The sequence below is a fragment of the Hyposmocoma kahamanoa genome, unplaced genomic scaffold (assembly GCF_003589595.1).
Source record: "Hyposmocoma kahamanoa isolate Upper Pololo Valley unplaced genomic scaffold, ASM358959v1 81, whole genome shotgun sequence".
NCBI lineage: Eukaryota > Metazoa > Arthropoda > Insecta > Lepidoptera > Cosmopterigidae > Hyposmocoma > Hyposmocoma kahamanoa.
In genome coordinates, this window is record NW_020654080.1 from 10,591,120 (window position 1) to 10,607,524 (window position 16,405).

A 16,405-nucleotide genomic window follows, 5' to 3' on the forward strand; every position below is an offset into this window, starting at 1 on the left:
GTGCCACATTGAAAGCGTTTTATATTTGGTTTAGTTTTGGTTCTTCCTGTGACATAAAAGTTGAAACGTTGGTCTGTTAAAGGTAAATACGTTTCCTCAACGATACATATGCAGTTGAAACGTTAAAATATTAGCGCGGTATCAAATGTACACAACGTGCCACATTGACAGCGTTTTATATTTGGTTTAGTTTTGGTTTGTCCTTTGGCATTTGGCGCGATTTATTTATTTATTATATTACATATTGCTTACAGATTAATATCCAAACACAATAGTAATTCTTAAGCTAATATCATATATTGAAATAATAATGTAATCATATTTAATAAAGAATTGATACAAAATAAATTGAATGAAAATTTACAAATCATTGAATTTTATATATTGCATAAAACAAACTGAATAAAAAATTAGATAAAAATAACAAATCATGGAATTGGACATATCGCAAGTACATTATTAACAATAAAATTTTAAAACATTAACATAGTGTTAATTATTCGGGATGCACAATACTTATGTGATGCTACTGTATATGGTCAATGACTCGAGATATCGTCCCGCGGAAACCGTAAAATGGGCTTCCGAGCATGCAAAGAGGTCCAAAGAGGAGTCAAAGATAAGCATCCGATTGAAGTACTTAAGCGATTGAGCACTTGAACTCAACGTGTAAACTGTTTCTTGCTTAATATGTTTTTGTAGAGAAAACAATAAACTTTATTATTAATATCGAGGTTTTTGCGATTGTTACACATAGGAAATGAAACTATTTTTCCGGATTTAAATCACGTATATTTGTTGAAAAAACAAACCAAACCAAAGGTTTGTTTGAAAAAATAAATATACTCGATTTAAATCCGGAAAAATAGTTTCATTTCCTATTTATTATTAATATTTCAAAAAACAAAAAGTTATTGGATTTAGGTTCAATAACTAAAATTTCAAGATCGTGTACTAAGTGACGAAATGAACTTCTGGAACTCTAAGTATTGCATTCCTTAGAGTTATTATAATCGTGCACCACAATAATATTGCCATTGCGTTTCCAGAACGACAATTAATACACAGTTATGAAAAACTTTCTAACTTTTAATGGCATTAACCCCGAAAAAGCGGCTCAGACAAATTCACAAAATGTGTGAGACAAAATAAATATTTGCTTAGTTTATATTAATTACTTAGTTACTTACTTTAGCTAAAGTTAGCTATTATTATAAATTATTAATTGGGGGACAATACAGACACATGAGACATTTCAACTTAGTACTGTCAGTACTTCTCAGATCTTTGCGATTGAATGCTCTGCGCACGACTTGTTCGTCCTATCACTTTGCATCATAAAAAAAAATTAGGTATTTAAAATTAAACAAAAAAACTATCACAGCATTTTATTTAATGACTTGTTAAATCCATGTGCAGTATTTCAAAAAACACTTAGTTTTAACTGCTGTTTGTACTTTTTAAATGCATATTAGTAAATATTTAGTACCCTACATAAGTTTTCATTATGGCGACCCTCCCTACCGACATTATGTGTACGAACTTTTCCCTCATGTGGTCTCCCGTGACCGAGTTCGTTAACATTATTATGTTATGTTATGCAACAATTATAGGCCACAAAAACTGACAATTTGCCAACATGGCCATCCACCGGTACAACACACGACGGTCTCCTCGAGGCAAACATGGCAATCAGTAATAATTGCTATGTTTGAGCGATAAGTGTTAGGTGTAACATTATTCGATAAAGAATCCTAATGTTCACTTTGTGACCGACAACGATGCTGTAGGTATATGACGAAGAATCTTAAGATACAATAATTATAATGTTTTATAAAAAAAAACCACCTCAAAAGTATGTGAAACCACATACATTTACGGAGTTTTATTAAAATGGGTTAAAGAAATGTGGGTGAAATCCAATAAACCGGAATCATCCCGTATTTTGTCAGCCTTAAGAGGTGAAATATTTTCTTCAAATTTGTATGGGATCAGAAAGAGGTGCTTTCCAACAAAAAATAGTTACCGAAATAGGTTCACAAAACTAATCGCATTACATACACACACAAAAAAATACAGTCGGATAGAGAACCTCCTCCTTTTTCTGAAGCTAGTTAAAAATAACGAGAAAAAAAAATAAAGTCAAAACTCGAGCTTTTATTATAAGCTTCGTCAAAATTCAAACGCTTTTCCATTCTTTTCCACTGAGGAAAAACTAAAGGTTTGAAAGTGGATTTTCAGCCGCGGTTTGCGCCTTGGGAAAGCAAATTATCGGATTATCGTTACACCGTTGACATTGATCGCAGACTATAATATTGGCTCCGAGACTGTGTATGGCAAGACATAAACCACTTTAGAACGATAGCCTTAAGTTTCTTGAAGTATAATAATGGTAATTTCATAGATAAGATACAATTTCCATGTATGTACTTGACTCGCACTGGCCGTGTCCAATCATCAAAAGCAATCGAGAGCAGACAATAAGGAAGTGGCGCGTCTCAGCGCGCGTGCGCAGCTCCTGCCGATGTCCGTTCACAGACGCGCGGCAACGGCTGCGGTTGCTGCATAGCGGCATGCTAACATACCACCAAACCTTATTAGCTTGTGGTTCCGATGTGTATAATTTGTGTTGCAAAGCTGAATGCTATGACACAGTTTGTGAATTACAAACCAACTTACAAATATTCTTATTTTTAATTACCACACATGAGCTATAATTTCGCCAGCACCACGTAGATAGACAGTGTTTGCAAAACTGTAAAATCATTCTTTAATAACAGCGTGTCTCATTATAAGTAGAGATGGGAAAAACTGCTTATTTTTTTAAACGTCAAAACGGTTTGGTTTTTTCAAAAGCGTGCTTTTCTAAACGCTTTTTACTTAAACGCTTTTAAGGATCGTATTCCAGAACTCTACTCAATGCTCAAGTCAGGACTTGAATATGATTCCAAGCGCTGGAAATACGATCCTAATGGCAAAGACTTGAGTATAATTTGTAGTGCTTTAAATCATACTCAAGTCCTGACTTGAGTACTGAGTAGAATTCTGGAATACGACTCTTAGTTTGAAACTTACAAAATCGTTCAGAAAAATATTTAAGCGCAAAGACTTTATGTTAAAAAAATTTTGCAACGTTGTCTTGATAGCGAAAAGCAAGAGTAGACCACTAAAGGATTTAAGATAAGTAACTTTGTTTGTAAAACATGAGATTTTTTTTTTATTTATATAATTATTATTCACATTGATGAATTAATTTGTTTAGGAAACATAGACGGCGGGTCTTGAAACATAAGCACGTTGTAAAAAATCAAATTGTTGAACAGACCAACGCTTACGCTTAATTTTACGCTAAAAGCAAACTTTTTAAGTGCTTTTCGTTTAAACGCCCACCTCTAATTATAAGTATATGAACTAACTAATAATTTCTTTGGCCTTTTTTTCTCACACCACCACTGTTGCTACTAAACACTGTGTATAGCTTATATTTATTTTTACCCGACTGCGGAAGGGTTATGTTTTTCAAGTGTATGTATGTCCATTTCTTTGTCACGCTGTACATCCTAAACGGCTTGATTGATTTTGACATATGAGATGTCTTTGGATTCGTGTTGTTTGCGGGAGTGTCATAGGCTATAAAAAATAATCAATATAGTGAGGGTGAATATTTTTTGTTATCTTTGCAGCTAAATACTTTTACAGTCGAGTTTTGTTTCTTTTTTAAATAATTTTCAGACTTGTTACTTATTAATGTGTTGAGATAAATAAACGATTTTATTATTTCAATTATTATCTATTTTAGACTCTCGCCTCTCCCAAGGCCTAGAATATTAATTTTGAATTTATTATTATTATTCATTTGAAGGTGAATTTAATGTAACTAACAGTAACAACGTCAAAGCAATCTCACTACTATTATTATCAATGCAATGGAATAGAAATTACAAAAAATAATAAAACTCTCCACCTGCGGGCAACCTCGAACCCCGTTTTCAATTTGCAGAAAATAACCACGATCGAGCAATTGAACCAAGACAATCGATTTATTGAAGCAGAGGCAAGTCGGCAGCACGGAACGGAGACAATTCGAAAAACTATTGATCGAATTAAATGGAACGGGCTTTTCCCAGGGCTCGGGTAAAAAACGGAGAGCAGTGAACGGTATCCGTAGAGACGCAGATGCCATGAAATTATTTTTTCGTGGGTAGTGAAAGTGCAAAAGCCGGCAGCCGTCTCGTGTGATGCATGTATGCACTTACAGGGACAGCGACGCGTGCTAAATTAAATCCGACACTCTATATGTCGGCGAGAGAATACGAGAAATACAAGTTCTATTTTTATTTTATTTGTTATATTCATTACAGTGACGTGCACTGCGATTCGATGAAATAGAAGCTCCTGTTTTCTAAATAGAACGGTCTCAATAAAAGACGTTATTTCAGAATTGTAATTAAAAGCACGATGGAATTGTATCTTCATTTGAATTTATATATTTTTTACGATCTATCTGCGTATTCATCTGTGGTTTAATTTGGTATTTCGTTTTATTTGTGGTTTTATTTTGTAATTATTTATTTGAGTCTTGTGTAAGTATTTTTTAATGAAGTTTTTTTTTATATTTTTCTTTTTCTTTTTTTTCTATGTTGTTTATTACTGTTTCTTTTTTTTCTTGTGTGCTGTCATTTGAGGTCTGCAAACAAATGTATTTTCTTTCTTTCTTTTCTTTACTTTCTAATATAAGAACATAGATGTCGTATTTGTGTCTAAGAATTAATCCAACGTTTTGATAGGTAATAAAAATCGCGTGTCTTCATTCCTTACAATCTGGGTGCGTAATCTAGGCGCGGGTGAACGGGCAGCTTAATTAATGCGCCTCAAACATGTTCCTCATTTCACGGCCCGTCAGTACCGTGCAACCTCTAATTTCAAGTGTTAATTGTGTTTTTTTCAAAAGTGCAACGTATCATGAACGCTATCTCCATAATCTTATGATAGCGTCATGCATGTGCCATGATGCCGCGATCTATTATAGTTTATCGTTCGTTAAACTTTCTTATTCACTGAAGTAATAAATGGAATATTATGGACAATTTCTTACAGTACATGTCGTTGGCTTTCTAGATAGACCAATCTCAAAAACATTTACTTCATCAGGAACTTTTCTTTAAAAAGCTGAGTCATATCTGGCGCGCAAAATCAACGAATCTGCAGTCCAGTGTTGTCACGTGATTGTTTTAATAAGTAGAAAGTTTTATGTCTTCTGAACAATAAAATTTAACGTGTTTTGAATACGACTGTGTAACAAGTAAAAATATGGTTCTTGAAAATCAGATACAGAGTTATTTGTAAAATTCTAACAACTTCACATGACTATATTACGAGAAAGAAAGAAAAAAAGTTTATTTGGTAACCGTATATTAACAGTATGAATGATAAGAAAAAAATTAAATAGCCTTAGATAAAACACAAAATAAAAGTATCTCACAAAAGTATCTACATTTAAAATGATACCAAAATTATCCCCACTCAGCTTTTTGTAACGAGACGTGTGAAAACACCGTTACGCTGGACATCATAGACAACAACTTCTGCTCCATGCTTTTAACATTTTACTTTCCTACAAAATAAAAATATTTAAAAATAAAACGCTCAAAACGGTGATAACTCTGTACAAAATGCAGAACCTGCGGCGGTGGGGGTCGTCGGGGTCCTTGCTTGCAGGATTAAACTTATTACCTTACTACCAGATAAGAATCTCAAAAGTGTCAGATAGTACAACCAAAACTTAAAAATTTATATTAGATAATTTATTGTTTTGTAAAAAGTCGTGGATCAAAAATTATTGTTTATGATGTTGATAATAGAGCCCTGCGAGGTCGCTAGTATTTATTAAATAGCCCTGTTTTATGTTATATTTTAGACAGATTTTAACCCAATCGAGAATAGAGGAATTGTGTAAATAAGTGTTTGTAATTGCTACAAAATATTGCATAGGATATTCTAGAAAAGTATTTCGTATATATTTCTGGTACCGAGTAACGGTACTGTATGTACACCTACCTAGGATGCCGTCATGTATACTGTACCGGAACTCGCAGCTCTGGTGGCTGTGCCGTGTTCACAAGTTCGCTTATTCCCAATTTGGCAGTCGTCAATGCAAGCGACAACAACAAATGAACTTACTGTCGGTGAGGTGGTTGAAGGCCGTGACGTCATCGTTGAGTCTTTGCATGCGCTGCAATTTGGTACTCAGGTCGCGAGTATGTAGAAACAGGAACAAGGTACAAGATACCGCTACCAGCGCCACCAACTCGCTCGTCCTAGAACAAGAGAGTGTATTATGTTAAACATTTATGACGCACTAACTTGACTGTTTTTATGCGCGATAAAAGCGTCAAATGAGGACGCTCAGGTTAGCTTAGATCGGACAGCAATTGCTTTCAAACTTTTGTTTTGTTTACGCTCTACATCGTAATTAACCATAATATATCATATCGACTGCGAACTGGCAATGGGTACTATCTAAATTTTGACAACTTTATAGGATGAAGAAAAAACTTGTTTGCGTCATTTATATAGCATCTGGTTTATTCAATAAAAATACGTCGTTTTTGTAAAACTAATTTTTTTTTTAATTTTTTTTAAAAAAAAGTTAATTTGTAAACATGTAAAATTAAAAATAAGGCATTTAATTAATAACTTTTGTAACTATAGTGAAAAAATAGGGTGGTTTGCATTAATATTAGACATAACTGGTTGATGACTGTACCACCTCAGTCAATCGTTACCATGGGACCTGTAAAGGGCCCGAAACGTCGGTTTGTTTGAAAAACAAACATACGCGATTTAAATCCGGAAAAATAGTTTAATTTCCTATGTGTAACCATCGCGAAAACCCGATGTGTGAAATAATAATAAAATTTTTATTTAAACCAACATATTACGCGGTAAAACTATTGTATAGCCTAGCTTACCTATGTGCATGCAAGTACAAAAAACTACGTCTCGCAATGGTATTACATACGTAAATATTAAGCCATTAGTTGCCCAAAGAATTCAAATAATTGTAAAAAGCTGACGCCGTAAGCTTCACGTGTGTAATTTCCCTTTAGTCACGCCTCTGTAATGCGAGTTTCATCTCAAATGATATACATTTCTCATGCATTTATTTCTTATTGTTTTCTTACGTATCTGTATAATTTAAAAATTTGGACCGGTGTAGCAGTACCAAAAAATGTGCCACCGCTAATAAACTCAAGCAAATGTTAAGCCAATGATCATCATCATCATTAACCCGTTATACATCGCGTTACTGAGCACGAGTCTCTTTAGAAGGAGAGGGTTTAGGCATCTTAACCCTTTTCTAGTCGCGGACCTCTTTCAAAATTTCAAAGAGCCCACGGACCTCAGAACAGACGAAGAAGAAGAAGAAACGTCCGCGTGTTGCATTGTCGCGCGTCTTGCTCACTCCAAAAAAACTTAAAAAAAGAGCTCAGTTCACATCAGTTTATCAGAAGTAGAAAATGAGAGGAAAAGAAAAGGGAAAGAAAGGCTGCAACAAAAATAACACAATAAAAAGGAACAAATAATTCAAAACACTGCCTACTAGTACTAAACTATAAAGAGCAGCCACTTTCCCCAAGAGGATCTATATACGTATATATATGCAATGCTTTAAAAACAGTACAATTACGTGAAGTTGAGTTTTACATGATGATTAATTAACACGTCCTTTCGCTTCGAGAATTTTGATGGGAGTGATTACGGAACGAACCATCGTAAGAATAGTAGAAGGTAAAGGAATTCGAGAACGATTCAAAATTTTAAAAGTATATGCCCAGGAACCAGTAAAGGTGATAAAAAGGTGGGGTGACGACGAAGGAGATCAGCATCGTCACTAAGGTCAAGCGGCACAGTACCTATTTACTCACAACAAATTGTATATCAATTTTTATGTTAATGCATTATATTAAGACCCCTTAGAAGTCCATGGATCACAGGTCAAGAAACCCTAGTTTAGGCCATACGTCTCCACGTTGGCCCAATGCGGGTTAGGGACTTCACATGTCGTAAACTGTTCCAATTACAGATTTCGTCACGATTCTTTTCCTTGACCGCTAACTGAGAAATCAAATAGCGAAACGGAGCGGTCGCTACAAATCTTTTTGAACATACATAAATTTTATATTGTATTTTTAGCAGTTCAGTTTTAAATTGAAATTCTAAATTTAAATGTATTTGTTTTTATCGAGTTCTTAGGTTTTCGCGATTGTTACACAGAAGAAATGAAACTATTTTTCCGGATTTAAATAGCGTATATTTGTTTTTTCAAACAAACTGACGTTTCGGGTCCTTTACAGGTCCCATGGTCACGGTTGACTGAAATCGGTTTGTCTGAAAAAACAAATATACGTGATTTAAATCCGGAAAAATAGTTTCATTTCCTATGTATTTGTTTTTGGCATTGACTTACGTCTTTTTTTATTATAGTTGTTTGTTTTCTATTTGCTGTACAATGTTTAAATAAACAGTGTGAATTTTCTATAGTCTTGCTCACTCTTCAATAACACCTGAATCCCATTGATACAGTCCGCTACATATTGTGGTCCTTCGAGCCGGATCGGAGACCACACTCAGGTGTAAAGACAGGAGCCTTTTCTTTTCCGCAAAATAAAAATAACATGACTTGTCGTGACGAGATAAACAATATAATTAGTTCTATCAGCTGTTTTAACAAAGAACACAAAAAACTTAAATGAAATCCAGAACAATCACAGAAAACCTACAATAGAAGGTGTGTCAACAAAAAAGAGTTCCATACCCCACAAAGGACCACAGTTGCAGATGGGTCCCCACAAATATGTACCATTACCACCTGTATCTGTGCCCCTTCCAGAACCTTTGCCTCAGCCAGTTCAGTTTCATCAATATTTGGTTCAAACATGTGTTTATAGGTACATGTCGCCTTAGGGTGCGTACAGATCTGGCGAATGCCCACTTATCAATTTTTTCTCTCATCATACGTACCGTCCAACGGCAGTTTGTGACTTTTTCAGTCTTTAATTTCCTTTTAATTGTAGTTAGTTTTACTTTATCTTTAAATTTTACGTTGAGCACTCTTCTTTCCATATTATACTGACACAAATATTAATAGATATTTACTTACGTGCAATTCAAAACGCAGCACTCGTGCAGCGCGCGTGCAGCGATTTCGTGGCGCATTCGCCAGATCTGTACGCACCCTTAATAATTGAAACTGCCAACTGTTAGCGAATCGTGACAATAAGTTATTTTATTTTGTTAGAAAATTTACCTTGTTTCAATAAAAACTAGTTTTATCTAAATAATAAATAAATCGATATTGTTGACGGAACGTTAACGGGCGGCCGCCATTACGAAAAGCATCTTTGACTAGAACAGACGTGGTTTTGTTTTGTTTGAATTTATAGTGAAAGATCTTATAATATTATTTATAACACTCACTGGAGTCTCATTTCTATGTCTACTTGAAAAATCTCATACAACTTCTCAATCGGGTAGTAACTGTTCTCCCACTAAGTCATCCACCAATTAAGTTAAGCCAAGTACAAACAGTTAATTCTTGCCTAGATCCGCTTGAGAGGAGTTAGAAAGAAGGCTTTTGGAAAGAACTATATATTTGCAATATTTATTTTTTATTGAATATCATGATGTTTTACTATCATGATATTAATTTTATATCAATTTACTGCCTTCGTGGCCGAACGGTTATCATGCTGGTCTGCCACGCAGTGGTCTTGGGTTCGATTCTCGGGCCGGGAGAAATTTTTGTATGGCCTACATTTATTTCTCTCGTGAGTTTGGGTGTAATTTGTGGTTGTCTATGTGACCATGACATTCGCGACACAGGGTTCCCCTAGTGCGCGACAATAAAAAAATGCAGATCGAAGGAATTGTTCTTTGTACCATAGAAAATCGTTGCATTCATAATTAAAGCAATTGTATTATAGCCTATATATCACACACTTGGTGTAATAAAGTTACATCTGCATCTGAAAAATGTAGCTTTTATTTGTTTCTAGTGCATTTGGTGTCTGTCATCTTATTTTGACTGTATTAGTACAAGTACGTTGGTATAAAAGCAAGAATTTTACAATTTCTACAGTTATTAATTCAACGAGCACTTAGAAAAAATTCCCTATATCCGGCCGGATTCGAACCAACGTCTTCTAGCAAACCATGCTATATACCAACTTAAGGTACGGAACGAATTTTTTTATTGCTTGTTTGTCGGATCTTCGTATTTGGTTTTCAACGACGTTTTAGACGTAGCGCCAACTATGAGACCTCTATAAAAGTATTTCGTCACCCATTTAGGTAACTTTACAGTTACCTGCCCTGCCTGGAGATGTCGCCATTAATTGTATTTAATTTTGTGTCGAGGGAATTTTTTCGAAGTGTTCGATCTTTGTAATAATAATTATTACACACTAGTGGAGTAATTTCACAAAAAATAATTAAATATCAAATAAATACAAATTTAATTTACAGTTTGTAGTTTGTCTTGCAAAACGTACCTTGTTTTCTAAGGTGAGTATGTAATTTAATTACCGTGTCTTATGATCCATTATGACAACCTACACTGACATGTGAATGGGTTAGTGCTAATTGTCCTTTCGCTTTTGCCTTTCCCTAAGTCGGACGAAACGTGTCCATGGCATAATTCTAAGTTTTTGTTTTGTTACATAATACCAAACTACCATGTTTTAATTGTTTGAATATCGTATAACAAGGGTACTCGGAGCTACAACCCCAAAGTTTCGAGGAGCACCGCCGCTGCACCCGTCACCTTGGGATATCGAGTCGACATTACCCTTACACTTCGAAACCTCACATTAAGAAATAGGTATGCCTGGACGAATTATTCCACAAGGAGCTTAATTGCTACTAAAAAATTCAAAAATTGATAGTTTAAAACATGACAATTTCAATAATAACAACAATAATAATAATAATAATCATCTTTATTGCCTCTTTACAAAGGTTTTTCCACTAAAGTAATAGTCTTATGGCTAACTTACATGGAGAAATTGTAACTCAAAGACCTTTGTAAGAGACTGGACTCCATATTAGGTACAAAACTGTGTCACAGATCTCCAGGCTCTAACCTCCGGACACAACAATTGTTGAACAACTTTGTGTACGACCGAGCGTACAATTACCTACTACCACAACATCACCGAGAAACTATACTTTAGTAAAGAACTCATTTGAAATGTTTAAAGTTAATATTTTAATAGTGCATAAAATTGTAATCAACTTTTACAGTGATTTGGACATCTCAATAAACAGCATTTTTACATACGCACAGTATTTATTGCCCTTCTGTCATTTTCATGTTTGTTACTACTATTATTTAATTTTATCATATTTCTTTTGTAATTAATTTAATACTATAGTAAAATAAGTCCTTATGTAAAAACTTTCTGTACTGATAACCATGACACAGGGCTAGCCTAGTATAGTTATCTATGTATCACAACGTTACGTTTTGGACAGTGAAGTAAATGGTTTTGTATTTTTATTATATTTTATACTGTACAACTAAAAAGAAAGAATTTTTACAAAGATTCGAAATTCGCGCTAGTTTTGAAAAAGGTATCCAAAGGCATTGGTTTAGTATATACAATTATACATACAATATTGATATCTGTTTAATATAAGATGAATATGTATGAACATTCCCACCTAATACCTCACGAGCAATTCTAGTCTCGATCTATCCCAGTAACGATAAAGTCCTCCAGAGTCATTAGCGACTTGCGTGTTTGGAAGCGCATGCGCCTTCTAACTCTGCAGCTTCATTGCGCAGGCGATCTACGGGAACAGCACGCAAATGAGGATAGGATGCAAAGTAATGCGCATTTTTATTACTTCGTGAGTTTCAAAAAAGGTGCTTATACATTTTTGTGACACGAATACACTTTTCTATATACATATAAGTATGTAAAATGTTCGTGGGCCATTAAACGTCGCCACGAGAAAGTATATTCCTTAATCTGTTGTAAGAAAAGAACATATTCCACTGTTGTACTTAATAGAATTTGTCGTGGCATTGTTTAAAACCATATTTTCGATAATCGTTAACTCCAATTAAGAAAAATATTCACACTTTCTAAAAAAATAATAACCAAATTTGTATCATTTGCCCAACATTTTAAAGAACATAACAATACTAAACCTCTTAAGAAAGTTATGATAATGTACCACGACCAGAAAAGTACCTCTGATCAAAAAACCATTTTATACAAACGAAACTATCTTAAAACATCTATATATTAAATTTATTTCTTAATGTATACTTGTCTAATTTTAATTAAAACCTTTAGCAGAGCATCATAATAACTGCCCTAGAAAATCTGAAGAGCTATTTATAACCATGACCTGTTCCGTATAGGCTGTAAAAAACACGAAGAAGCCCGCTCAATTGTCTCCGTAGATCCGCGATTGATGTTTGTAACATCTTATCATCATTTAATTTGTTCGCGCGCTCAACTGTGTATCTGGGTTACTTTTGGATAGGGTTGTCAAAATGCTTTTACAATTACTGTAAGGACTCTTCTTTAGCTAACTCGTCAATTTAAGAACTCTGTAAATGTTTATGTTAAAGCCCTCTTATAGTTTGTCTAAACTACTACGACAATACCCTATGACATCACAAAATGTGAAGTTCCAGTTGTAATATACAGTATTCAATGTATATCTATTGTACTTAAGGAAATCAAAAAATATATAAGTACAATAGTTGTTATAATAATTTTAAGTAATTTAGTGAGTACTAAAATAACCGACCTCCAAAGGCATTCATCCTCTAGTTTGCCACCCTCAGAGGTGGAATATTTTCTATAAATTTAAATGGGACTACTGCTTTCCAACAAAAAAGAAACGTCAAAATCAGTTCACAATTTTTTTTATTACGTTTTAGTTATCACGTAACATACGTACTCGTACGAAAAGAACATTGAGAACCTCCTCCTTTTTTACACTAATTACAGCAACATCATTTATTTAATCAATACATCGACCACCTAACGCACACTTTAAATTCATTTATTTCAACTTAATTTCTAGTGGCGTCTTTTTCAATCTTATCATTAATTCTCTTCACATCTTCCGACGAATGTTATAAATAACAAAAAAAATGAAACAATTTTTTTTCTTATATGCTTCAGTCTGCCGATGACAGTAGTTGAGAGGTAGTTATAACTTACTCACATAATATTCTGTATTTATAACCAATTTCAAAAAAGGAGGAGAAACTCAATTCGACTGTATGTTTTTTATGTATGTTTCGCTTACGATAACTGTATGTTATGTCCACTTGTAAACCGATTTTGATGATTCCTTTTTTGTTGGAAAGAGGGTATCTCAGTAGTGGTCCCATTTAAATTTGAAGAAAATAATCCACCTCTAAGGGTGGCAAACTAGGGGATGAATCCGGTTTCGCGCAATTTCCGGTAACCGATTTCAATAAAACTTAGCAAATAGATTTAATTTCACAAACTTTTAGGTCGGTTTTTGAGTACTCTGTACTGAGATTATATAATAGAATATAAGAAAGCTCTTCCCACAAACCTGAAAAGTGTTACAAACGACGAAACTTTTTATATCCGGCAAAAACTGCTTTCATTGAATAATTAATTCTACAGTGTCGATGAGTTTGTTTTGAAACAATTGTAATTTTGTTTTACTTCTTTCGTTGCATTTCGACAGGCAGTAGTTATACTACTTAATTTTTTATTAATTATTCTGTTTGCGTTAGTGATGATCATATTATCCCTTGACATTGTATTTTGAATTGTAATATTCTGACATTGATAATATTAAATACATGATTCTATTCTATTCTTGTAGTTTTCACAAAACATTCAAAAGAATGCTCTAACAATTATTGTACGAAACCAATAAAATGATATTCACGTTTATAAATGGATAACTAAATATTATGTATATATGAAAAATAATCACATTACTCGCAATAAGATTCAATTATTTTTTAAGTTACTACAGTATTTGGTTTCAAGTACGCTATATTACCTAGTTATTATAATTTTAAATTTGCATAACATTTACAGACTTTAAATACTGCCTTTGCATTAATAGATGGGATCATAGACATAAAAAAAATTGGTGGGATGAGCGGTGAGGCAGAGTAATTAAAGAATATTTGATCAGACAGCCCTAGATTTAAAGCTAAGACGGACTCTTTATGTCTCGATAATAATCACAGGTTTATCTTAATTCGCCTTAATAACCTCACGTATGATTTACGAACTTTAACATGACAGTTATACAGACACGAGACAAAGAAAGGTCACGATTTTTTGTGTTTGATATTCAGGGCGAAGCATAGAACTCCTTTTTTTGAAAGTGAAATTCTTGTCGGCGAAATGTAAAAGCTTTGTAATCCACAAGTTTGTTATTTACGAATCAAATCAAAAGTTACGCTTTTGTTGTTCATTTTCTTTCATCATCATCATCAAATCCATTTATAGTCTAAAACAAATTATGTAAGAATAAAATATCTAACTTTGCACATAATTTTATACGGAGACATTTTTCTTTGAGTACAACAGAGATCGTGCTAAATTTTACTTTTCAACTGAAGCCCTGCAGTTATTAAATTCAGATTTATCCCAAAACTAGAAAATTACCCAGCGGTTTAATGACACGCCGAGCCGCCCGCTGCCCCATCAGTCGCCATCGGGCGCTTTGTCGACATCGGACCTGTGTCAAATTTTATCCCCCTGTTCTTATTTTATTCATACTATTTTTAAACAAGTGGATTGCGGGACACGACGGCTGTCCCCCATACTACACGTACCTACACCTAAAATCTAGGCTGACGTTCTAAGACCTCGCTTTAAATGTTTGTTTTAAACAAACGACGCTTCCACTATCGATCTGGGCCGACATTACATCTGGTTCGTTCCTTACATGCGGCATGATGATGTGATCACGTAACGCGGTAATACCACATATACTGCCGCGCCGTTAGTTGAAAGGGCGCTTGTGACAAAAACTCAAAACTGAGAAAGTAACGTTCAAAGAAATTAAATTAAAAATATCTATTCTTCTCTTGCGGTAACTTCATACCTTATCCACTTAAGAAAAAAAAATTAAGACAGATAAGCCTATTTTTACTGATTACAACAGTATAATTATTAATACAAAGATCGAACACTCAGAAAAAACACTCAGAAAAAATTCCTTCGATCCAGTCGGATTCGAACCGCCGTCTTCTTGCATACCGTGCCAGACGCTATACCAACTAAGCCACGGAACGAACCAACTGTGCCCACGATTTTCTATGTGCTTGCGTCGTGTCTTTGTACTTGGTCTTTCAACGACTTTTTAGTCGTAGCGCCATCTATGAGAAATCTATGACAGATCTATCACCCAGTTAGTACCTTTACAGCTACCAGTCCTGGCGAGAGATGTCGCGATTCACTGTATTAATTAAATTTTTATTGAAATGATATTCGCGTTACACTTCCACATTCACAAGAGGAACGGCCATGGAGTGGGATTCCTTACCAGCAGCAGACTTATTCGCTGAACGCTATAAATTGCGCCTTTTAAAGGCGGGAGTATAAAAATATTATTTAGGTGTGCATGCTCCATCATCGATATCATCATCACTTTCCGTCAGGAGAAATGGAGGTCAAACGCACACTATTTTTTAACAAAAGAAACTATACGGCAGCGAATGGTTAACAAATACCGTTTAAACAATAACTTGTATTTAAATATTTGCAGTGTATATGATACACTTTAAACGAGCTTTGAATAACATTACTTGAATGTTATTCAAAGCTCGTAGCTTTAACTACTTTCTTCGTTAATGGTGTTTTTGGCTTAATTGAAAACACAACACTTCGTTTAATGAACATCGCTGTTTTGTTAACTTAACGCATTTGATAAGTAGGCAGTTAGCTTTCAAAGAAATGTGTTGCCTTTGGTTGTGTTTGTGAGTGACGCGATAACCCTGAAATTGTTTTCTTACAATAAATTTTTCTTTTTTTTCATCTAATTTATTATTTTAGTAGCAGTAGAGGTCCATGTGAGTGAGTTCGTCCAGGGAATGACTGCCACCTCACCTATTTCTGCCGCTAAGCAAAAATGCTCACGTTACTGCGTTCCGGTTTTGAAAGATAAGGGTGCTGGTGAAATTACGTGCGCAGGACTTGTCAACTTATTCCACTGGAAGGGTGACGGGGGCAGTGGCAGTGTCTCTCAGATATTTGCGATTTAGTTTAGCTCTGAATTATACTGCAACTGTCATAGATAGGCGTGTCGCTTACCACCAGATGCACGACTTGTTTATCCCATTGCTTGGTACAATAAAAATATATAAAATTTAAAATAT

At 34.4% G+C, this 16,405-nt stretch overlaps 1 protein-coding gene across 3 annotated transcripts in view; it reads right to left on the bottom strand.

Annotated features, from left to right (window-relative positions):
* Positions 1-16,405, bottom strand: part of LOC113234122 (heparan sulfate 2-O-sulfotransferase pipe) — a 129,084-nt gene that overhangs the window by 60,445 nt on the left and 52,234 nt on the right. For all 3 annotated transcript variants that reach the window (XM_026469382.1, XM_026469381.1, XM_026469383.1), the window contains one exon: positions 6,181-6,317. In XM_026469382.1, coding sequence (XP_026325167.1) covers positions 6,181-6,317 — 137 coding nt within the window. The remainder of the gene's footprint in view (positions 1-6,180; positions 6,318-16,405) is intronic.